Below are 26,091 nucleotides of genomic sequence, written 5' to 3'. Positions count from 1 at the left end.
ATGATGCATTATTTTCCTATTCAGCATTTTAGAACTGAATTGATGGCACTTCCTTGCCAATTGAGATTTTTATATAAATTCCCTTTAGATGTTTTGAACGAAGTTTTTATACACAAAACATTATGAACAGAGCATCTTTTTATTCCTAATTATTTTCCTGTTTACTTTTTATGGTCTCTTCATTAGGAAATTGCAGTTGCTTGTTAAGGACTCCTATGGTGGAGCAGCAATAATGGCAACTGTTGACTCAGGAGTGTTGCCCTAATTTTGTTTCTTTAAGGTTGTCTTTCACTCTCCTAATGAAGCAGTCTCAAATGGGCTACTCCCACCCCCTACATCCACTAAGCACTGTGTGATGAGTAAACTCTCAGTGTGAGACCATGAGAACAATCCCTTTTGTGCACGTCGATGAGGATTTGTGGAAATTAAGAATACTGTGCAAGGTCACGGTAAAATATGCTGACAAAAAATTTGTAAGGAAAAGAATTAGTTACGTGAAGGCAGTGGAGATATTGCCCAAATTTAATTAACATGATTAAGCACTAGAGCTTTATTCTAATAGGAGCTGAATATGTCCTCTGTGGTGCTGAGCATTCCCAGAAAACAAAAGTCAAATTTAGGCTTTGCCATTTGGGCCCTTCACAAGATCAGGTACAAATTTTACCCAAAGTCTAGATTACAGTTTTTAATGATAGTAACAGTAAAATAACAAAATTGCAAAGAAAAAAAGACAATAACATTTTCAAAGAATGATATGGGTAGGTGAAGTTAAGTAATATTAAATCAATATGGCTAATGGCTTCCTGAAGCCACTTAAAATATATGTCTGAAATACAGGCTTTTTGCATGGACTCATAACACAATTTGCTCCCAAATATAAATTTAACTCATCTTTGTTTAAATATGAATTTTTAGATAATGAAATTAGATATTACATTATTTTTTCCAGTTCTGTTAAGAACAGTGGGCAAATAGAGGAAAATTAGCAGTTGTATTTGATCGAAAATTATGTGACTGTGATTAAGCCAAGCTGACTAATGGAACCTATGGCTGGGATATAGTAACGCAATTCAAAGAGCCAACTAAGTGGCTAAGAGTGGCTCTTAAATGACTAGTTTTGCCTCACAGCTTTGTAGTCCTGCCACATCCTTGCCAGAAAAGGATCAGCTTTGGGTTTTGTAGGGTTAGTTTTTTCTAACAGTTTGTCATTTTGAATTACCCCAGAATTGTGTGTTCACCAGAATTTTTATAAGGAAAGTAGAAGGAAAGATTGTTTGGGGTGGAAAACTAGCAAACACCTGCTTTTTTAGCCACAGCTTATTTCTTAGAAGGAGAATGTTTGTGAAACTGGAACAATAACGTCTGAACATCATTGAGTGTTATAAATGGAAGAGGTCCAAATAATCTCTAGTGACTTTACAGTGAGTTTTACCATTCAGTAAACCATGAATAATAAAAGACTCTTGTTGTGGTTCATCACCGAATAATGCTCTTTCAGTATAATAGCTTCACTTTATAAAACTTACTCTTTTGTGTGTGCTTGAAAGTATTTCTTGGGCCATCAAGTTTAGCCTTCTGACACGACAGAGAAATACATTCTACAGTATTGGTTAAAAACTTACTGAGCTTGAGGGTCAAACCAATTGCAATTTTTATCCCAACAATTTCCATGTTTGGATATTCCACAGCCTTACTCTCTTTTTAGTTTACTTATTTCAGTGCAAAAATAATTAGTTTGGTCAATGGCTCAGTGTCCAGACGGAGACCCATGCTGGATGGTGTTCCTCAGGAGGCTGTGCTGGTATCAGCACTGTTTGATATTTTCATCAATGACATAGATGATGGCATTGAGTGCAACCTCAGAGCGTTTGCAGATGACTCCAAGGAGAGAGGTGTTTGAGGAACAAGTCATCCAGAGGGACCTGGACAAGCTCAAGGAGTGGGCCCAGGCGAACATCATGAGGTTTAAACAGGACCATGTGCAAAGTGCTGCACCTGGGCCAGGGCAACCCCCAGGCTGGGCATGAACAGAGCCCTGCCCAGAAGGACTTGGTGGGTGAGAGGCTGGGCATGAGCCAGCAAAAGAAGCATAACCAGCAGCTCAAGAGAGGTGATTTTCCACCTCTATTCTGCCCTCATGAGATTCCACGTGCATGGGAATGGAGCTCTGCATCCACCTCTTGGGTCCTTAGCACAAGGGAGACATGGACCTGCTAGAGCAGGTCCAGGGGCCTCAAGGATATCAGAGGGATGGGGGACGTCTCATTTGAGGACAAGCTGAGAGTTGGGGCTGATCAATCTGGAGAGCAGAAGGCTCTGGGGAGACCTTTTAGCACCTTCTAGTACATAAAGGAGGCCTGTAAGAAAGATGGGGGGAGATATTTTAGTAAAGTCTGTTACTACAGGAAAAGGGGTAATGGTTTTAAAGAGGGCAGATTGAGGCTGGACATAAAAAAGAACTTTTTTATCACAAGGGAGTTGAAACACTCTTGGCCAGGGAGATGGTGTCTCTCCCATCCATGGAAACTGTCAAGATCAGGCTGGAGAGGGCTCTGAGTACCCACATCTAGCTGAAGCTGTCCTAGCTGATTGCACAGGGTTGGACTAGATGACCTTAAAGGCTCCTTCCAATGCAAACTGTTCTACGTTTCTTCCTTTAAAAGTCTTTGTCAGTATGAGTCACTGAGGGCAGGAAAGAATTTAATTAACCTCCCCTTTACTCTGTTTGTTCTTGTTAAAATATTTATCAAAAATGAAGTATAACACCTGGTAAAATGAAATATGGCAATATGAAACACTTGGTGCATCTACTGAGTGCCAATGATTCCTAAATAAAAACTCCTACAGGATTATGCTCTTCTGTTCTGAAAAGTGTAGTTGGCTTGCTTTTCAGATTTGCAATATAACAGGATACATTTGAAGCACCAGTAGGAAAGCACATTTCCTGAAACACATCTGCCTGAGAAGGACCCTGCTGTGGGGCTGTTGAGATACTCATTTAACTCTTCACATTATTCTGTCTTTTGCTCACAGTATTGGAATGTGACAAACAATATGCTTTTTGAAGGGAAACTAGGGAGTAATTTATCTTCTTTATGTGTGCTAAGCAGAGCAGGAGGGAGATGCAAGCAGGGATTCACAGCAAGCCATGGAGCAGTGATTAGTAACAGCTGACAGTCTCAAACCAAGACTCTCTTTCTTTGGTTACTTCATTGTAATAACAGAGTACAAAGAACTGACTGTCTTCAAGCCAAGAATCAGAGACCCAGGAACACAGAAAATAGCAGCTCAAAATTTTTTTTGGTAACAAAACACTATTGCTACCTGCACAGCGCAATTCTAAAAAGACATCCTTTTATGCCCAGACACTTGAACTAAGCTTTCCTGGAAATGAAATTCTTATGTTGGACATAAAGCTGATTATTTTCTGTGTAAGGAGTGAAAGCAATAGGTATATTTGTTTATGAAAAGGCGTAATGTAACATGGTAAATTAGATCAGTTTAATCAGGAAACAAGTTTATTTTGGTAGCTGATAAGCCAAAGCACATTCAATTAGTTTAAATCCTAAAGCGCATGTTGTTGCAAGACTGAAATAAATCTGGTAATAGTTGTGCAACTTTTATCTTATTCCCTGAGGATGAAATATTAGTTTTCATTTATTCTGAATGTATTGCCAAAAATGTCTGCCTTAAGCATGAAATGTGCTGCATCCTACTATGCGATAAAAGTGATAAAATTACCTTTGCTTTCTGGATGGTGTTGAGCCCATTACTCAGTGCTCCATAAAAATCTCTAATGCTATTTCTCAAAATACATGGGCAAACTTTTAATTCACTAAAATGCTGGTCTGAGTTTTGGCAGACTGTGTCAGGAGCTCTTCACAGACATGTTTTGTATGTGCAGCACTTATTAAACAACATTCCACAAATGTACAGTGTTTCTTTTATCTGACTGGCTCTATACAGTGTGATGAAGCTGCAAAGTATTTACTATACTAAATCACTCCTGATCTATGTTAGTTGCTGCTGAAAGAATAGTGAGAAATTAGAGGTGTCTGTAAGGGAACAGTAGCTGATAGTGCAGTCTAGTGTAAAAAATAATTTGTTTTTACATCTTGGGTATATAACAAGTGCTGTAGAAGCACTTATATACGAATTCCTATAATTCCAGTCAGAGTGGTGCAAGATTTAGAGAATGGGAAATTAAGCTTCTCCCCCAAAAAAAGAGATAGACATTTCTATTTGCATGCAAAACTACATGGGTTTTCGGGCATGGGATGGGATGCCCCTTCATGGGGTGTTCCATAATGGGATTGTTCTGATCAGTAACTGGTCAGAGCTCTATGCTGGAGACATCACCTTCTCACTTAAAATATGATTCAGTATTTTTAGCAAGCCTGTTCTTGGCTTCTTCACTGAAACTTCCAATAATAGACTCTATTGCAATGATAGTATCTTATTTGGATGTTTGTCCACTAGGATCTGACACTAGTTAATTTCATAGAGTTCATGCAGCAACATCATTTGGAAGGAAGATTTGCCCAGTTGGATCTGACTTGATAAAGAGTTGAATCAATAGTTGCGTGTGATTAATGTGTCTGGCAACATCATAGCCTTTGGATTTCTGCTTGCATTTTTAATTTTAGCACATTTTTTAAAACATTGAGGGCATTGTTTGTTAATTCATCTATACTAAGACAATTTGGAAACTAAGTATGACGCTGCCTTTAGGTGTGTATGAGATTTGGCTTTTTTGAGTAACCAGAAGTTCCACTAGTAACTGTGCACTCGCTAAAGAACCTTCCACAGTTTTTGTTGTTGCAGTAGCTACTATCTATTCTTGCAACTGTTTGTTAACAATAAAAATAGTCCTGCTTTGTTGTTTTGTTCTTTTTAATAAATCTTGTCAGTGATATAACACTGATTTGCGCATCCTAAGTCCCAAGTGTTCATTTTGCTTTAATCTAGCAGTTCATTCATCTGCTGCTGTTTTACCTATTGATCTTCCTTGAACTGCTCATAGTTGTTTTCTTTTTGTGTATGTTGCACACACTCTGCTGGTGTTTACATCTCCTCATGAAACTTTTAGTTTATTACATTCCTCCCCATGTGCCCTGCATTTTTTCAGTCTGTACTGTTTTACAGCACTCTGTATACTTCTGTGGGGCATTCTTTGCTGACTTTTCTTCTTTCACAAGTATATTCAAGTACAATTTTAACTCCCTCCAAGTTCAGTTGCTATCTGCACTGTAGCAACATAAATTGCTTTCAGTACAACTCCATGGTACCCCTGCTATTCTGCTATTCTGCTCCCCACAGTGATAAGGGTTGGCTCAGTTATCTCTCTATGATCTTGGTATAACATCTTCTCAGTCTGGGGAGGTTTGTCCCCAAAGACATTATACCCAAGCCTGTGCTGACGTTTGTGCAGGACCTAATGTAGTGATGCCTCAGTTCCTCTCAGAGTTCAGGCACAAATAAGGTGCACTACTACACAGTATCTATTCATGTCAAAAGGAAGTACACAGAGCTCTTTCATGTCTCTAAGTCATTATTTGAACTAGAAACTGCAGAGAAGTAACTAATTAGACAGTACAGACTACTTTAGGATTCTTTTTTAAAGAATCACAAGAGCTTGCTTTTGACAAAAGAAAAAATGCACATAAAGTTTTTTTTGTTAAAAAAATGAATCCTGTGTTGATAAAGAATGTAGAAACAATCTGAGACTTCCTCTATCATATATAATTAAGTCTATTTAAAGGGAATATCTGATACAGAAATTACTAGAAAAAATTCTATAGACATGATTTAATTTATGAACTTGTAGCATTTTAAAACTCTTATAATCCATTAGTTAATATATTAATAATAAATGAGAATAGCCTAATGCATAACATGATAGCATTTTTCCTTTTTTTTCCATAGGAGTAAATCAGAACTTAATTACACTCTAAATTCACCCCCAAAGAAAATTAATTAGTAACAATCAAATCACGTTTAAGCAAAAAAAAAAGTTTCTATTTGTGAATTTAAGGTCCTCTGGTAATATGCCATATGAATATTAAGGAGTCATTACTTTAGCTGCAATTAGTCTATTATGTTTTCAATTGTCATTATAATTTGGAGGGGTTTTTTCACAATTCTGTAATGATGTTAAGGCTCTTCTGAGAACTCATTATGAAAGTGTGGAATTGGAGTTTCATGTGAACAGGCTTTTGTTTTCCTTCTTTTCTCTCTTTTGTTTCAATGACCTCTTGAACTTTGGGTCACTGATTCAGTTACAGCCTTGCAAGATCAAAGTCGTACATTTTTTCCTTTGTATTTCTTCATCTTACAGACTTGTAGGAGGGAATGGAAAGAAGTTAATACTTACCCCGGAATGCCTGACAGTAGCAATCAGTACTTTTTAATAATATTATTACTACACTCTTTTCAGGATGTTACAGCACTAAGTACAGATGAAAAAGACGGTTTTGCATCCACAATTCAAGTGCTACACAGCTGGACATTATCTTCTTGTTGGAAGGATTCAGAATATGAATCTCTATGACAGGTCAGAGATATCAAAGAAAATATCTGCTGATTTCAAACAAAATGCATGGAAGAGAAGAGAGGGTTTTTTTAGGTTACTCTTATTGCTAGACTGTGGTGTTCTGCAGAACAGAAAACTAGATTTTTTTTCTTTTTATAACAAAAACTAGTACTCATCCTATCTCAAATTTGAAAGGTTTATTTTCTTAATGGATGATGGTCCTTTGCACAGGTTCATTGGCCATGAGACAGATGTTAACTAGGCTCAGTAAGAACATGTTCTATCACTTGGTTTTCAGAGTTTGGGGAATTAAGACATACTGAAATTGTAAAAATCTGGACAAAGCTGATTTTCAGTGTAAGAATGAATTAGTGCATTAATGAAATAGCCATTCATTAGGTGAACTCTTGACCAAAACCTACTTTCTCTGTAGCTCTGAAAAGGAACTATATTCATTGGAGAAGTTCTGATATTATCTAAGTATTCAGAAATAAGTTAGAAGTGGGTGGTGAAACATCAGAATTAAGTATTCAGCTTTGCATATGAGTAAAGAGAAAATGAGAGAGCTGTTTATGCTGGGAAGAATCAGACTCATTATGTTAGCTGCAGTGCAAATAGTGTATTTCTAGTGTTAGGCTGTACTTTTGTTTTTTTTATCTACCACCAGTAAGGAGCTACTTGTACTGTTGTCTGAGGATGAAAAAATGCATTTATCTGAAAAAGAGTTAATCCTGTTTAACTACGCAATTGTAACAAACCAAGGTCTGTTTCTGAAAATGTGATGAATTGAGGCATATAAATAAATATTTGTGTTAGTGTACTTAGTCCGAAAACCTCTTCTTGTGATACACTTGAAGCCCTTCAAGATCTTTAGTGAAGTAGAGAAGATGAATATTGCTGGGAGATTAATACCAGATCTGATAGATCAGGAACTAGAAGTCATGTTCAACAAATACTGGAATACTGGTTTTGGGTAAATCCCAAAATTTTTTTGAAAAAGCGTTCTCTGTATTGTGACTCTTTGAGTTTTCAGAATACTGTTGGGATCTATTTGTGAGCTTCATCTTACAACCAGAGGCCCAGAATTTAGTTTGTTTTGATTTTTGACTTCCAAAGATGATGGTTCTTTGAGAATAACATTAAGATATGAAAGCTTCTGCTGGCACAAATGTTGAGTTTTCTTTATTTGCATGTTAATTCCTCAGTCTTAGAATTGAATTGCTATTCAACTGTGTGAAGATGTAGAGAACTTTATCTTTTCCTTTCTACATGACAGTACTTTTATCTCTCTTCTTTTTTTTTTTTTTTCCACAAGTCTCTCTGTATTCCAGTAGTTTTTACTTGTCTTTGTAGGTCATAATTAGTGTATCTTCCTTTGATAGACTACCCTTCTCCTGCAGAGAAAAGGGTATTTTCAAGATGCTGTTGATAGAAGAAATGCACAGAACTTCTGTATCTGGTAACCCAATGAACCAAAATTTCAGAGCTTGTAATCCCAGGTGCCTTTCTTGCTAGTTTGCTAGACATAAGTGTGCCCACACTAGCAGTACTCCCCACACTACACTAAAAGTGTGGGGAGTACTAAACTGCCTTTTTTTATGGAGTGTGCAGACCTCCAATGAATTAGTGTTTGTACTGATTAAACATGTCCCTCTTTCTTTTGGAAATGCTATAACTCATGAAAGGACTAGCTTGAGGACAAGTAGAGATCTGTAAATTTCTTTTTACCCATTTCAGGAATACAAATGGCACTTGCTACCTTGCAGAGGTAAGAGATGTGATTTTAGGTAAACTGCTGTAGCTTTGCTTCAGTGTGTATCAGCAGCATCATTCTGTCAAACCTGGGAAGACCAAGTCCTAGAGAGAATCAAAGGAAAAAGGACGTGTGGAATGGAAGAATGTGCCACCAGAGAGGTCTAAGTGAGCTACCTGATGCAATGCATAGAAGTGCCCAAACTGATGCTTTTTGGGGTAATTAATTAGTAACATAGTAACAGCATGACAAAACCCCAGTCATTTCTGGGGTCACAAAATTTTCTCACCAAACTTCAGCAGTGTAGCAGCTGAACCCTAGACTCACCTGTGCAAAGAGAAAGAGATCTGACTCCATGAGTCTCAGAAAGTTTGCACCAAGAGACTTTCTACCCAATTAAAGAAGACTGGCAACTCTGTGAGGAGATTCTAGGCTGCAGCAAACACTTTGCAATGTTCATGACTGTCTTAGGCATTTGTCTGGAGACAACATTGCAACACAGGAATAAGGAGAAGGTATTCTACCATTCTGCCAACCATGTCTCTGCAAAAAGTCAAGAACTAGAGAAAGCAACTATGATAAAACCAGAAAGCAATTCCTATCAGTGAGGCCAGCTCTTATATACTTGCAATGATTATCTTTTGAGACATTCTCCACACCATGTACAACAGCATCATTTATATTTTGTTGCATTCATTTCTCAAGATCTGAACAGGATGATATAGAATGTATTCAGAAACAACCTATAAGTAAAGAAAAAAATTATGCACTACCAGGAACGTCTGGATGAAAAGATGTCACTCCCTGACATATAACTCAAATCCCAGATACTGCTGGTCCTCAGCTGTATATGTAGTCTTAACAAATTATTAGAGATTTTTGTTCTAAGTGTTTCTGTTTTCTCCTTCTTGCTCATGTCACAGTGAAGCTGTGACATGTGGCTAGAATGCTACAATGAACAATTATCTGGGAAGCCTTCCTCCTCATCCAGACAATGCAACATACTGGAATTCAGACCCAAAGCTTGGGTCTTATAAGTCTTGTAGTCCACAGTGGCTCTTCTCATTTTCCATTGCTCAGAATTCAGGTGGAATTTCCACCAATGCTTTCCGCACCTCTGCCTTCAGTGATGGTGATAATGATGGATCTACCTTACAGAAGTTTATAATCCAGATATATGTTTGAAGAACAGTATGTAGTAGATCCAACAAGTAGCTTTGAGAATAAATGGAAATAACATGTTCTAAGTCAACAACTGTCCATTATCAAAAAGCAAAAAAAAAAAAAATAGTGAAAACAAGGCTAAAGATAAACAAGAGAAACTAATGATAATATCACAGAACCATGCTTCTGAAAGTTACAATGTTTTGCAAGTTCTACAATGATCTGTGTAGCTGATGCAATTATTCAGAAAGTACTTTGTATCTTATCACATTTCACAGTGCTAATAAAACAATGATATGTGTTACTTCTCCTGGTGTGCAAGTACTTCCAGTAACATTCCTGGTGTTCCCAGAATTCAGCCTCAGGGATTTTCTTCCTTGTATTCTTCCAGTTTTCACAAGCAGTTACAGCAAAGACAAGGAAGAAAATACAATGGAATTATGGTATATTCAAATGTAGGAAATGAGGATGTGGATCACGGTGTTCAAAGGATAGTTCAGGAGGTGAAAGGAGCAGGAAAGTGAAAGCTGATAAAGCCTGAAAGAAGCCTGCATGCAGGTAACAATGCCCACATTTTCTGACTGTTTGTTGTTTTATTTTGATATTGTGATAATGGCTCTTACACTGCTGCTATTTGTAAATTTCCCAGAAGTGCAATAATTAAGACCTACCAATTCTGTTGTGCATGGTGGCTTGCTGTAGCTGTTTTATTTTGAAGTAAAATTTCATGCCAGTGGAGTGAGTTAATGTCTGGTTAAGGTGAGATGATTCTTAAATCTTGGAATTGTGTTTCCTTGGTTTTGAACTGGCTCTTGAAGAGCTGTGTGTGTCATAAAGCTGAAACTGTATACAGTAGTCAATGCCTCAGAGTGACTGGTAGGTGAAACCTTAGCAAGTGAGAGATATTTTCAATCTGTTAAGAAATTCTAAGGAGTGCAAAACCAACACAAAACAACGGGATATAAATTAGTCCAGTGGTTGTCCGACCCATTTGTCTTCACATTTATCTGAAAACAGGTTCTTACTGAGAGGTTATAAGGAAAAGAAAAAGATAAGAGTAAATTGCCCTTGTTTGCCCTCCTTGCAGCAAGGGAGCAGTGGGATCTAGGGCCTTGTTAAATTCTAGTTTCACAAATTTATTAGCCAGTGATAACTGCATCTGTGAAGTCTCTTTTAATTTAATTTAATTTTAATTTTAAACATTAAATTAATATAATTTTAATTTGAAACTATTAACACAATTGAACTGAATTATGTAATGTAAAAAAGTATTTCCTTTTCTTTAATATAAATACATACTCTTGTTATCTCTTAGGAGACCCTATTTTTCCTTTATTGTGAAATATAGTTAGGAGATATGGCAATAGATAGCCACTCCATTATAGCTTCTGCAAGGAATGAGTGATTTCTGTGGACTCTTACAGCAACTTCTGTGGCTGTATCTTCTTCAAGTCAAAAAAACCCAAAGCTTGTTTAATTCCTCCTTGTGTTTCACTAGAACTTCATTCCAGTCCTGTCACCCTGTCTGGAGTGTTCACAGTGAGTCTGAGAACTCTTGCCTGTACTAATGCCCATTTGAGAACTCGTGATTAGTTGTAGCACATTTCCCTTTCCCAGGTGTATTGCTTTGCACTTGCCACCACCACTATAATTCACCTGTCAGGTTATCAGACTCATTCATTATTGAAGACATCATTCTTTACAATTTCAGTATTCAATATCCTGAATAAAATGCTTGCTCAGTGTCCTGATTCTCAAAATGCTGACAGTTGGTTTTGTATTTTGGACATTTTACTGTACAAACTTTCCATTTACAAACTAATATAGCTGACTTCACAGCTGACTTTTAATATTTTTGTCGTTTTAAAAATTTCAGGTCTGCTGTTTTTCTGTAACCAATACTTGTTTGTATTAAACTTAAAAAAGTGTTTTGAGTTTTCCTTAAAGCATTTTCAGCCCTTCTGCCCTTGACTGAAATGTTAAGAAAGAGACACTGTGGTTTTACAATGATCCACCAGTGCTCAGGCAAGATGCTTTAATTTTTATGTGTTCATTCAAACAGTTTTTGCTTTCTCAGCAAGTATGGATGCATTTGAACTAAGATATAAAAGCAAAACTAAGTCTTTGTGGGTGGGAGGTTGTCCCTATCGTTAATTCAGCTGGAATCTCATGCAGAATGCAAGCTAAATAAAAGTATAATAACCTGTTATTCAATACTTTGGCCAGCAACTAAACTTACATTTTGCAATGAAATTTAAATCAGCCTTCAATTAAGGACCACAAGCAAAATTGAATTATTATAGAGGAGCTTTTAAGTTTTATTATCTTTAGTTATTATAGACTTTGTTCTTGAACACCCCTGCTGTTTCTGCTGCTGTCAGAGTCTAAGACTTCAAAACCCACACTGCTCTGTACTTTCTCCTTTTAGATGCTCTGTGACCTCCTTAGATTTTCTCTTTTATGGTATAATCAAATTTTACCTTATACAGACCCTTATTTTGTGCATGAATGTAATCTCTGCTGTTATTGCATTTTAATTTTTTGTCAAATCTGACTAAGAATTCACTTAGAACTGTTCTCATAGGCTCTTGTGAAGACAGATTTTTGTGTATTCCATATTGCCAAATTGTTTCAGAAATGGCTCAGAAATAATGAGTTATAATTTAATTTTATGAACCTTTCTGGAGTCCTCATTTTTAGTATTTGCATAAGACGTATGGCAGTTTTTGAGGAAGATGTTCCACCCAAAAGGTGTATTATTGTACAAATACTTATGACATTTCATTATGATTTTCTAACTTCCATGCCTTGTAAAATGTTAGCTATAGTTTATTTCCTAACTGATTACCAGCATGCTCAGAATCTGAACATAATTTTTTTAGTGTTTTCACATGAAAGTTGATGTTTCTAGGTGCTGAATACTCCCTAAGCTACCTTCTTTCCTTCTGATTATTTTTTAAATAGCTGCCTTCTCTTTAAACTGTTTTTAAGTTAAAAATACTTTTCCAAAATATTTAAGATTATGTGGCATAATGATGAAACATATATTGCTCACATTTCCTTAAAACTGTGGAGTGTAACAATTTAACAAGGGTCAAATTGTCACCTATCAGTACCTATATAAATAATGGTTATTAAAGACTATATGCCAGACTTGATAGACACCTGTTTTTCACAGAAATACAGCTACTGAAGGGAAGGTCTTGAAAATAGTTTTATTATAGATCAGTGCTTGTATATTTTTAGCTGCTGTTGGCCTGAATCTACCATAAAGATGCTATTCTGAGATGAAACTGTTTCGGAACTTGGATCAATATTTGTAATGTTTCTTCAATTGATTTGTTACCCTGACAGGATTTTATCCTAACCTGTTTACAAGATGACTGGATCTCTACTAACTTTGCAATTTATATGCCCACACTTTAAGACAGTCTCTATTTTGGACACACAAAAATCAAAGCATACTTTCCTTTATTTCCTTTAAGTTTGTGAACGTTCAAATTAAATAACTGTCATCCAGTTATGCAAATTGCATATGCAAATATCCATATCAATGCATGAACTCATTTGTGCATGAAATGCACAAGTGCATAAAATTAAAGCTGCCATGTAATTCAGCTTTTACAATATTGATGTGCTTATAAAGCTTTGGGTGGCAGAGAAAGAGGAAAGAGTTGCCTAGAAAGAAGGTAAGTTACTTTTAAAATAATATTTTATACATTAAAAGAAAGTCATAAATTATAAAATAATACACACCTAGGATGTCCATGAATTTATTAATTATAGTAGGCTTCATACTACAGGACGTGTCTACAGCATTACTCTGTAGAGAGATACAGATATATAGGCAGCACTGACAATCCAAGTGCTTTACTTTGAGAGAATTTGTTAATTCTTTTCCCTATAACTGGAGTCAGCTGAGATGAATGTAAAACTTTTCACTGATTTGGTGGGTATTAATTATTCTGACTACTAAAATTCTTTCTATAGACCACCAAAAATTAGAATTTTTGGAAAATCAGAAAATGTGAGAAAATTTGGAATTTGGAAACTAGATTCATTGCTCTCATGGCTAGATAAACTGACCAAACATTGCTTAACTGCTTCTTGGTTTTTGTGCATGAACTATATCAACTGAATCAGGACTGCTGTATTTCTTAAACTTTTCTTAAATGCAGAAGTGTAAGACTGACTTTTATTAATGTTTTTACTTTCCAGCTTGACTGTGAGTACTAAGATGTTTCACAGGTATTGGTTATGTGTCTGTTCTGCCAGAATGAATTAAAAGGAATTACTGCTAGGTCTCTCCTCTTTTTTTCCCCTGGGAGAGGATTAACTGGCTCCACAGGTCTGTTCTGCCTGAATGAGAGACTTTCCATCTGTCGAAATTACCATAAATATTGTAGCTGATATGAGACAGCACCTGGGGCCTTGTGGTAGGTGACAGCCTTTTTCCACAGTACACTTATCAGCAGACAGGAGTTACTTGGAGGCTTCAAGCAGCATGGTCCTGCTTCAACAAACTTGCTTCAACACATGCTGTTTTCACAGCCTCTTTTTTGAAGAGGTGATGCAGAAGTCCCTCCCTGTGGTGTGCTCTGATGTGAAAGGTTGAGATGAGCAAATTTAAAATTCTGGCCCCTTAAGTTTACTGCTATTAATTTATTATGATGATAAAAGAGATTGCTACTGTAAAAAAAATAAATTAATGATAAATAGAGAATAGGGCTTTGATATGATTGATAGCATTTGCATCTAGTTATTCTTCAAGGATCATTTACTTTCTCATTCCAACATTAAAAAGGCACATATAAAACCTAATTTTTTAAGTTTAATAACATTAGATGATTTTCTAGAATGTCTTCACAGAAGGTAGTGTTCATCTGCTGTCTAGATATTGGAGGTTGAGGCACTGTGTCACAGTCTCTGTTATACAACCTAATTTAAGTCCATAATTTTAACTAAAATAGCCATATGGATCTGCTGAGCTATTCTACATGCCTTTAGTAAAATTTCTATCCCACAGAGTTGTCCTCTTTTCTACCTAATAGCTATAAAAACCCTAAGAACACTTCACCAGCAGTCATCTGAAGGTAGAAAGAAAGCAGAGATGCAGAAGGGAAACATGATTTGCCTAAGGTTATACAAAATGTCACAGCACTGACTTTCCACATTTTACATCCACAAGTAGCATTTGGAAAAAAAACCTGGCTTTTCTGCAGTAGAATATGCTCGTGTCCAGATGCTGCATTTTTCCTGACTTAGGTAAGGGAGTGACTTGGAGACTATGTCAAGTTCAGTTGTTTGAACATTACCCTTGCTCATTGTAGGCAATTTTAAGCAACTGCAGCTACAACTTGTCTGTTAGTTGTGAGGCCTGAGAGTGCTTTGTTTTATTTCTTCAGTAATTTTGTGTGTCTTAGTTTAATCTCATTGAGGGGATAGACCTTATTCCTTACTGGATGTTTTTAAAGGGCACCATCCATTGCATTCCTTTGATAGCTAAACTCAGTGGCGTTGTGTGCACTTCTGAGGTTGCTTAAGAAGATTCCATCCATGGAAATCCCATCTTTCTTCTCTTTGTCAACACTTTATATAGTTTGTGTAGCAGTAACTACTATGAACATTTTCATAAAGTTTCAGGACAAAACCTTGTGTCTCTGAGTCTGCCCCCTAAAAAATCACTTGTATCTTCTGAAGTACTCAGTGTTGTTGACTGTTATTTTAACACTACAGAGGCAGGGAATTTTCTGTTTCTTCCAGAACCCACTCATGATTGCTACATTATTTGAGTTAGAAAATAAAAAAAGTAAAAAAACCCTATTAAACTAAGATATTATACAAACTACCTATTAAAATGCTCTTCTTATTTGAAGTAAATTTTCCATGCTCATTCTTTTAAACTGTTTTTCCACACAGCCTTCTTTTTTTGGCAGGGGATCCATGGTCTGTGTTTGTACAGAACCTTGCACACAAAATCCTGGTAAGTGGTTAAGACTTATTTGCACCATATTCGTGTTACTCCCATAAACAGTTTGGACAATCAGTATTGTCTAGTGCACAGTAAATTGCACTGGTACTCACAAGTGGGGTCTTTGCTTCATTCCGTAATTGCTGTATAATCCTTGGTGAGCCAGCAGACCTCAGTTTTACCCTTTCTATACTGCTGTTCTCCTTCTCCATCTTGATGTATGTTAGCAAGCAAACTGTCGACTTAATGTTTCTGCAGTGTGCAGCAAAAATTAGTGTCAGGTCTACAATGGGCTTCTTATGCTTTGCTATGCTTTACCAGACAAAGATATTTGAAATAATTGCACAGAATTTAATTCCAGCTCACTTGCATTTAAAAGTAGTCGCCTCTGTAAAAGTCAATTCCAAGCTCTCAAAATTTTGTGGAAGGAGAAGCAGTCTATTAAACTGAAGTATGACTAGAACTGTGCAAAATATCTGCAAATAACCCTTACAAAATTTCTCTAGTGTTAATTTCTCACTAATATTATGTTAAAACTATGCTCTTTATAAAGACTGGTTTTGAATAATTTTCATGGAGGGTTTTTGTTAAGAAAAGATACCTCATTCTGACTGCATTATATTCAGTGAATATCTGAAACATGCAGAAAAAAAAATTGTGGGCCAGTTTTAAGGACTGGACTTTTAATTTCATTATCATCTTGCTATAACAGCTCAAAAAATGTTAATGCATAGTGCTCTTACTGCTTGTGCAATTTTCTCTGGCTTTGGCTATTTCATGATGAGTTGAATTACTATCATATTCACATATATTTGTTTTATATATCTTATAGGGACAATGTATATTTTAAAATAATTGTGTAAAGCAATTTTCATGTAAAATGCTTCAAGCTGTAATGAAATAAGAAAGCATAAAATATTTTTTTCTCTTATAACTGCTGCAAATTCAAAACAGAAACAGAGCAAAATTGTCAGCTTTCTGTTTGTAGAGGAATTCATATTTAAGACTTGACCATAATACAATTCAAATGGGAATTTATTTATTTTGTAATTTACATTTCCTCTCATTTACTATGTTTTAATTTTTTCCTTTGACTTCATATGAGATCCCAGTTGGGATTGCTGACATAGGAGTTCTCTCATTTTAAAGACTGTAGACAATAAAGCCCAACACAGAGCATGGAGTTGAATTTGTGTCCAGACCACAAAAATAAATAATATAGACATGCATGTAGTCATATTTTCCTATAAACATTAAAGGATGGTGAATGGAATGCAAATAACCTCTATTTTCTCCCAAGCAAACGTTAGTACTTGCCTGGTAAAACACATGTCAGAAGATAGAATCTCATGGAGAAAGCTGCACACCTGCTTGAACCACAGGCAATGGGGTAAGTCATGATGCAAATGTGACTAAAAAACCTCTGAATGTGATCCTGTGTTGCTTCTTTAATGAAATACAAAAACCAGAGGTAAAGAAATGTGACTGGATTGACTTCAACTTGCATAGTTTATTTTCCTGAGGTCTGTGAATAACCATCAAAACTGTTTATCTGAATAGCAGAAGAATTCAGATTCTCAATTTATCTTTCATTTCTATAACAGTGCAATAACTATTAATTGGATTTTATTGTTCTAATTTCTTTGACATTCACAAAGTTGGCAAGGGAAAGTAACCATCACCAGCCTATTCCTAATACCACTGAGACCATAGTTTATGGTTTTGCCACAGTTACATCCACCACACTTGCATAAATACAAAAGGAAACCCAGGATACCCAGGAAATCCGTCATTTCTAGGAGACATTGTTGCTCCTGCAAACAGCAAAACATTTATTCACATAATTGACAACTGGAAGAAACAAGTGTGTTATCAGGATGAAGACCTGGAGGAGTCCCTTTGAGATTAGTTAAGAGGCATCCACTTTGTTTCCCAAACAAAATACAGGAAATAAGAGATTTGCCTTCCATATACTGAGTGGTCTGAGGACTAACTTGAGAAGTATAAAACTTTTATCCACAGAATTATCCTATAATGTAAAAAAAGAATTGAAGGATGCATAAAATGGCACCATAGTACACCTCCAAAAGTTATATTTAATTATTATTTTGATATTCACTAATGCCTGTATGTTCATTTTTGTATGAGAGCTCTGCAGCAAATATGCAAGAACATCCTTCTTACAAAAACAATTTGTATGCTAAGTGAGGTATTGTTCAGCGTAGAAAAGAGTTTTCCACAATTTTTTTTCCACAATTTTTAGAATAATTTGGAAAAGTATTTTATTCCCATGAGAAAGGGTATAGTCCTGCTGTACTGAATGATTCTTAAAAAGAAATTAAATCTGCCATTTTTGAATTGTGTTGAGTTTTCTCTGATTGCTCCCTACCCAGCTAAATTTTAAAATGTTGTTATTCACCTTGAAAATTACTGTCTCAACTTCAAAGGGATCTCTAAGTATAATCCACTTAATATTAATATCCACTTAATATTATAAGGCACATGGATGATAGCAGGACAAATTGATAGAGAAGATTTCTCTTTGCCAAATGCTTTTCTATAGTAAGGAAAATTACTGTTATGAAAAAAAGGATAAAGAGCTTTAAAGGGAAAGAAAAACACATAAAAAGAAGGGTATTGTTTGAATCTAGAGAACAAAGATTATTTTCAGAATAGGATTACTTGGAAACTAATTTTCGTGATAGTTCACAAAATCTCTACTGAGAGCTGGTGACACAGCAAATGAGATTGTTTCATCAAAAGTCCAGCTCCTTGTGACACTTGTGACTCTCTAGGATGGATTTGCTGATCTTTGCCTGAGTGAAGTTTTTTTACTTAGATTATTGAAAATCATTCAAATCCTTGTATAGAATGATCTACTTAGTTTCCTGATTTACCTTGAGCTCTCTCAGAGAACCAGTATTATTGCAGAGTTATCAGGAATTGAGAATTGAACAGATAAAATTTCCTGAAATAATTCACCCTGCAAAATTGAGCAGTAGTGCCAGCTGACACTGACAAGGGTTAAATATCTTTCCTTTTCTACTTTTAATTGTTCTTCTGTCAGTGTCCTCCCAACCCACAGAGTTCTGCAGGTGAAAGGGACAAGAAGATGGGACAATGTATGACATGTAACAAAACTATATAGTGGTTGGGAATAAAACCTAAAAAAATTATTTTCTATTTCTCCTACAAAACTTATACTCCCTAGTTTCAATGTTCATTTAACTGTCAGTATCCATACAGTATGTCTTCGTAAAAACAAACTTCACTTTTTTTCCTTGAAATATGATAAGGTAAACAATTTTGTGATTATGAATATCCTAGTTTTCTGCTATTGAATTAACAGCTTATACTTCCCTTGGTTTCTGTGAACATGTGAGTCTCTGCTCATTTGCATTTTTAAGAGATCTTAATATTAATATATTTGACAATCAATTAAATAGAGAACAATTATTATCTGGATTCTCTGTCAATCAATGCACTGCATTTGTGTTTTAGATACCAGGACTGCACAGTAGATGATTTTAATTAAGCTCTCCAAGCTGATTAGTTGATAGAATAAAATCCATACCTTCTTTTCTTCAGATAATTGAAAGAATAAATACATCACAGGTACATCCTAAACATTCATAACAAATCTGAGAGATCCTCCACAAAACTTGGGTGGAATGCCAAGGCATACATCACCATAAGAAATTGAATATTATATCACTAGTTAGAGGAACAACTTGGTAAATAGCATTCAAAGCTTGTTAGAGCTTCTGACCAGAAGACGACAAAACAGAACAGATGGAATTAAGTTTCTTCAAATCTTTCCATTCAATCCCATCTATCCCCCCATGGACACACTGGAGTGGGTCCAGAGGAAGTAATGAAAATGATCAGAGGACTGAAACACCTCTCTCATGACGACAAGCTGAGAGTATTGGAGTTGCTCAGCCTGGAGAAGAGAAGGTTCCAGGGACAGCTTAGGACACCTTCCATTACCTGAAGGGCCTCTAAGAGGGCTTCTAGTGATAGTAGAGGAGATGGCTTAAACTAAAAGAAGGTAGGTTTGGATTAGATATCAGGAATAAAGTCTTTACTATAAGTGTGATGGAGCACTGGCACAGGTTGCCCAGAGAAGTTGTGGATGACCCATCCCTGGTAGTGTCAGAGATCAGGTTGGATGGGGCTCTGAGCAATCTGCTGTAGTGGAAGGTGTCCTTGTCCATGGCAATACAATTGCAACCAGATTTTTAAGGTCCCTCTAACCCAAACAATTCTATTATAGGATTCCATTTTTTCTACTCTATTGCTGGAAAACTAGAAGGCAGACAGATGTTTTGCATATCTGTGGTTACAGGCGTGTGTTATTGCCCACAATCAGCAGTTTCAACTTTCTTGGGTTTTGGCACTGTGTTTTTGAGATATGTTATCTTTGATAACAATAGGACTCTGTGGAGGAAATATCTGTTCAGAAAGTAAAAGAAGAGAGTGGAGAACAGAGTCAGCTTCATAGCAGCTGCATATAGTAGCTTGTACTGTTAGTCTGTCTATGAATTTGGAAAATCATCTTTCATTTTCTCTCTATATTAATTCAAAACTCTTATTACATTGTCTTTAAATCATCAATAGCAATGCTATATCTTTCTGCAGGTTTTAACACTTCTAAGACATAGAATGTTCACGTTTTAGATTTTGGTGTGTGCATCTTCATAGGATTATTAAAAAGAGGGTGTGTGAGGGTGTATTTTGTTTTGTTTTGCCTCTGTTTACCTGTGACTAAACTGGATACAATTAGTGGCAGGACCAGCATCTGCAGCATTCTCATGAGTAGTTCTCCTGGAAACGAAAAGTACTTCACTTCCCGATAGCTCATCTTATATGATCGAAGAGAAAATCCCAGGATTACACCTGAAGGGAGGGAAAAGAGGTATAAGTATTCAGTCCTTTAAAGAAGCAGTAGCGTCTGAACATGAACATCTATAAAGTACTTACTGGACATATCTAATTGTAACCTGCGGTTTTTACTACACTGATTTACTTTCTCTGGTATCATCTTCTACTATGAGTAGCCCTCTTGAAAATGTTAAGTTATTGCCATTTAGGAATGGTGTTCCCAATTTAGTGTTCCCAGTGAAACACTGCTTGCTCAGCCCCCTGCTCCCCTGCTCCATCCCCCCATGGTGGGATAGAGAGGAGAACCGGGGGCATAAAATATAGAAATGTATTGAGGCAAAAGCAGTTTACTGAAGACAGCAACAAAATAAGGAAAAGAACAGTAATAATTTCAGTAATGAATTGTAGAAGAGGCGAATGATTCACAGACAAGTGCTCACCATGCAGAATTCCCCAACATGCTCCAAGAACCAGAAGGGGCCCCTTCCCCTGACCCCAAAAATGACATCAGGTTGTATAGAACAACCTCTGGGTCCTGGCCGAGCCCCCTTCCGGCTACTGCAAAAATTAACCCTCTCCTGGCAAGAATCAGCACAGTTATTTGTAAGGATTTTTGTGCTGCTATTTTTAAAAATCTGGATTACTGTCAAAGGTGTATCTTGAGTGCTAATGAAAATAAACAATCCATGCTACTGCAGCCAAGTCTCTTGAATTCTGAGTGTTATCCTATGTGCAATGCATATACATACTAGCTACCAGTCTTCAGAAGTCTTGTCCATGCCTGTTTAATCTGTGGGTCCTGATCCTGCAGCTGTGCTTCAGATGGAAAGAGATAACCAGGACAGACTATTTGAGAATCCCCTTGTGGTTTAGTCTTTTCACAGTCAAAAAGAAGCAGGAGGTAAGCATCTTTACATATGCCTACCTTCAGGAATGCTGACACTTGCAAAGAAGCAGATAATCAGGGCTGAAAGACCCTGCTGAATGATTAAATGGTGGTTTTCAATGCCTGAGGGACAGGAGCAAGGGAATGCCTGGATCCATTTATCTCGCTGGGAACAGATAAATGATGCTTGAGATACATTTATAAATGGAAGCCATAGGTGGGCTCATATATGGAAACCTAAACTTCCCAGATAGAACTTTGAAGATTGTCTTGTCTTTGCCACCAACTGCTTTGTTGGCATCTTTATTTAGTTTTTTGGTTAGCTGATATGACCAGTTGCAATTTGCAATTGTTAAATGTCTTGGTGCCTATGTGATGTAGGACTTCTATACCCATGGGTTAATCTGGAGCACATTAACCATACACATGGTGAAACTCAACTATCTCTCCTTTCCACTCAAGACTCCATGTTCTTCACCACTGTCTAGTCCTGGCATTTGGGTAAACTGGATCAGACAAAGAATTTATTTTACTGGGTTACTTTTCAGGTCAATTCCCTGATGCAATTATTTTGTATGACTACACAGGTGTTGGTGCCTTCCCTGGTAGATATGTGCCTCAGAGAAGAGTGTGATTGCTCTTTTGGAAAGATAGGCAGACTCAGTTTCATAAAATGTTTTATGAAACTGCTCCTCAGTGATGTTAGGCAGCAGAGCATTCCAGCTCCATTCTAGATCATGTTAGAACTTCAATACATCCTGAAAATGCTGTAACATTGAACAATTTTGGCAACTGCTAGTTTCAATTCTTAGCCTTTGTGGTTTTGCTTTTATTTAAAGACTGATTTTTGATTGGTAATTCCATAGAGCAGATAATATCTCCATGCCAAATTTTGCTAGCTAAAATATGCTGTCAGACCTCCTACACCAGATTATTGACATCTGTTGGTGAGAGAAATCATCTGTAACTCTCAATTTAGTGACCTCTCTAGGATCATGATTTAGGGACTTCAGCAGGTTGGTTAAGCTAGAGAAGTCCAGAAATGTCTTGTGTAGAACAGAAAATAGAAATGTGTTCTACAGAATAGTGTTACAGGAGAAAAGTAATTAGGGTGCAAATGACACCAAGCATGGAGTTTGTGTTATGGAAAAGAGTGGCAGGACTAGAAAACATTTTTTTAAGTCTCATTCATGTTCTGTGGTCTCAGGTAGCTAAAGTGCATTTTGCACAATTTTTTTTTTTTTTTGGTAAAATTACATTTAAAAATGCATAGAAGAAGGGCCACTGAATAATTATTGTTTAAAAGGCCTGCCTATGAGTTTCCCTTCTTTTCAACAAAGTTTTAAATTCTGCTGCTGAGTTACTCATTATTTTCTTTTTATATGAGAAGCACATTTCTCAGATATAAAGAATCTATCTGGACTTTTGTTTCCACACTTAATGAGCACTACATTTTGACAACTGGGTAACAAGCAAATAGAGCTAGACCAGTTTCTTACTTAGGCCACAGTTCAGCAATTAGTTCCACATGAATTAATCCCTGCACTAGTACAAAGCCTCACTGAGGCTGGTAAGGGTTTCTGAGGATGCTATAAGAACTAGTCCTTATGCTATGCTATAAGGGCTTGATTATCTGTTCCACTACCATCCAAGCAGTACAAAGTGGCCTAACATGAGTGTTTGAATGAATATTCTTGGTAGTGAGAGTGAGTTTCTAAAGTTCTACGTAAACCTGTTGAGCCAAAAATTATTGGTCCTTTTTTTGTCCTAATGTGCTCTGTGCATAATTACAGGGTTTCCCAGCACTGCAGTTTGCAGAAAGAATTTAAGCAATGTGAAAAGAAATGTGCCCTGGTAGTGTATTATGATGGAATGGGTCAACACACAACAACTACTAATTCTTCAGCCTCAATCTTAGCACGGTTATTGATCTGTATGCAGTCATGCCCAAGACATGAGAACCTTTCTCTGACTCAGTTTCCCTGTTTGAAATATAGATACAGTAGTAGTTGTTTCACAGATATTTCTGAAAACTGATTGTGTTCACACAGAAAAAGAAGAAATTTAGAAAAATTATTTCCTCATTGTAGGGTTTGATAATGAATGCAGGACTGCATGATTTTACCCATCCCTCTTGATTTTAGAATAAATTAAGATTGAACTTTATTTTCTGTTCCAAGTCTGAATAACTAAATAGTGGGTATAATATCTCATCTCACAAAGTTTAATTAAAATTCTTGAAACAGAAAATTCAAATTTGGCAAGGTAGCTTTGTCTTCTTTGAATTAGCTTCTTAGAACCAACATTCACAGGCCTGAAATGATGAGATAGCAACATACAATGAGGATGCAAAAGTAGTTACAATGGGAAAGCATCAAAATAAAGTCCTGAATCCAGACCTGGTAGAAGATACTAAATCTTTGGAAGGGTTGCAGTATTCTAACAACCATCCACTACTTTGTGTGTGGCAGGAGTTTTAGTGCTTCACGACCAAGACTGGGAAAATTAAGTACTGAAACTGGCCTTTCTCAGTAAAAGTTTCAAGTTTCAGGTTAATTCTGAAAATTGTAATGAGACAAAGCCTTGTGTGAAACAAGCTCCCACAACCTGTTATGCAGGTTTCTGTGTACCCTTTGTAACAGAAAAAATCAACTAATCAACACTATCAGAGCCTGACTTCTCAAATGGTTAGTAGTGTACCATTTCTGTGCTGCAGGAAAGAGTAGACTTATCAACAGAATTTGGGCTTTTTTCTGGAAAAAAATCAGTAGTGCCTTTTGAAGTTAACACATAAGTTAACAAGAATTCTATACATATGTTTAGTGTATAACAGAACCATATTGTTAAATAATTTATACGGTTTATAATGAAAAAGCAAATTAGCTTATAGTTATAAAAGGATTTTTGAGGTGTTCTTGTCAGTGATATAGTTAAGTTTATGGAAAAATTTATAGATAATCCTGATGTATGAATATGTATGAATACATTATGTATGAATACACTATGTATGAATACAGTGAAGAGAGGATTTAAAACTTGCAAGGAGCAAAAGATGGAAATAATTCTAGCAGCTAGGATAATGAGATGGAAATGGCAAAATGGTAGTTATGATTTGGAATTCTTTATTCCAAAAATAGGAATATATTGATGAATGGCCTGTGGTCTTCACTTCTAGATGTTGGGTGCCAGAAAGGAAATAGTAAAGTCTTCATGTCGGACTTTAAAAACTATGGATATAGTTGTATGGCTAGAAAAACTACACAACTTTCTATATAAAATGTTTTAAACAGATTAACATCAAAGTGTGATGAAGTAAGAAATAAAATCAGAGTCTAAGTTATTGAAATGAATTCTTACGAGCTTCTGGTCTCAGTCTTATTTCAGAGTCACACAGGAATTAAGACCATATAGTTATCTCAAGCTTATATTTTTTTACAATGCCCATGCCACCTGCTGCATTTTCAAGCAAGAAGTGCAGAATTCTGACAGTTAATTCTGGTCAATTCTCAATTGACCAAACATCACTTAAAAGAATTTTAAGAGAAAATTACTACTTGTTATACCAATAATGGTGGAAGAACTGCTTTGTCTTTATCAGCACTTGCCAGTTCAATTAGAACATACCACTAAGAGTTATATACACTTCCGTATTTTACTGTAAATTTCTGAACTGTTAAATGAGGTCCATATCAATATCCTTTCCTTTAATATATGTGGTACAGAATTTCTTCTTTTTTTCCAGCAGGAAATAGAAAACTTCAAGAATAACTGGGAAAAACAAAAAAACCCTTACGCTGAATAGAATGCTGTTCTAAACAGCTGTTAATAGCTCAGTTCCAGAAAACCTTGTAACCAGCAAGTAAATAACATTTTGTTCTATAACAGCAATTGGGCAAGAGCCATGAAGGGAATCAGGCTTCTACCAGTTTAATGGGACATTGTATATTTTTGTTAGCTCCACAGCCATTTCATTCCTACATTCCTGCAGAGCTCTGGAATGACTGCTTTTGTTCTTTGGGTCATTTGTTATTGCTTAATTTACCATTGTTCTGACACCTTTTCTTCTAACAGCCAGTTTCAGATAAGTCCACAACTGTATTTACTTGAGACAAACAGGTAAATTACTTGTCTAGTGATAAGAAATACTTCAAGTTGCCGGCAAAATCTATTTCTTAATTTCTTTCTTTGCTTGCCACAAGAATCACCCAATTTGCTCAGCATGACTTTGTTTCAGAATTTTATATTGAATCTTCACCCCCTAGTACACCTGGTGTATCACCTGCACCATTTCCTTGCTTTCTGGTTTTCCTGATGAGGTAGGAATGCATGTTCCCTTTGAACATTTTATTGAACATAAATGCCAGGTTATAACTGCGTGATGACATGGCAGCAGAGAGTTTAAGGACCTGTGCTCCAAGGTGCCAGTTAGAGTCTGTATTAAAGCCAAATATGTGTTGATTTGGACACAAGCAGCTACCTCTCCTTTGTCTGAGACATACTGTGAGCGTAGTCATGGGAGAAATAGCGTGGAAGAGCTAGATATCCTAGACATGACTGGGAGCCAAAACAGGTCTGGGATCTGCAAAAAGGGACACATCAGAGAAAAGCAGGTTTATAGCAAAGTAAGAGTCATGGTGATGTCAGAGAGTTTTCCACTGCATCAAAAGAGAAGTCAGGGTGTGACCTTTGCTCAGGGGCCACAGGAGCACCATGGAGTTCACAGGGGAGTGCAGGGGAGACACAGAGTCACAGTCCCACAGTCACAGTGCCTCAGGAACCCCTGCCCCTGAACCTGACACTGAAGGTTTGCTTCATCCTGTAAGAGAGATTATTTTCCCCAAAAAACCCACACCGGGCTTCTAACACCAGTATTCACTTACAATTTGCAAAGATGCAGAGGT

General features: G+C 36.5%; 1 protein-coding gene across 1 annotated transcript in view; it reads right to left on the bottom strand.

The window, feature by feature from the left end:
- The window catches only part of SLC1A3 (solute carrier family 1 member 3), a 63,910-nt gene that overhangs the window by 24,729 nt on the left and 13,090 nt on the right, over positions 1 to 26,091 (bottom strand). The window contains exon 3 of the mRNA XM_064405475.1: positions 20,182 to 20,319. Within this exon, the coding sequence (XP_064261545.1) occupies positions 20,182 to 20,319 (138 nt within the window). The remainder of the gene's footprint in view (positions 1 to 20,181; positions 20,320 to 26,091) is intronic.

The sequence above is a fragment of the Passer domesticus genome, chromosome Z (genome assembly GCF_036417665.1).
Source record: "Passer domesticus isolate bPasDom1 chromosome Z, bPasDom1.hap1, whole genome shotgun sequence".
NCBI lineage: Eukaryota > Metazoa > Chordata > Aves > Passeriformes > Passeridae > Passer > Passer domesticus.
Note: the sequence above shows the minus strand (reverse complement) of the source record. Positions and strands in the feature narration are given on the sequence as shown.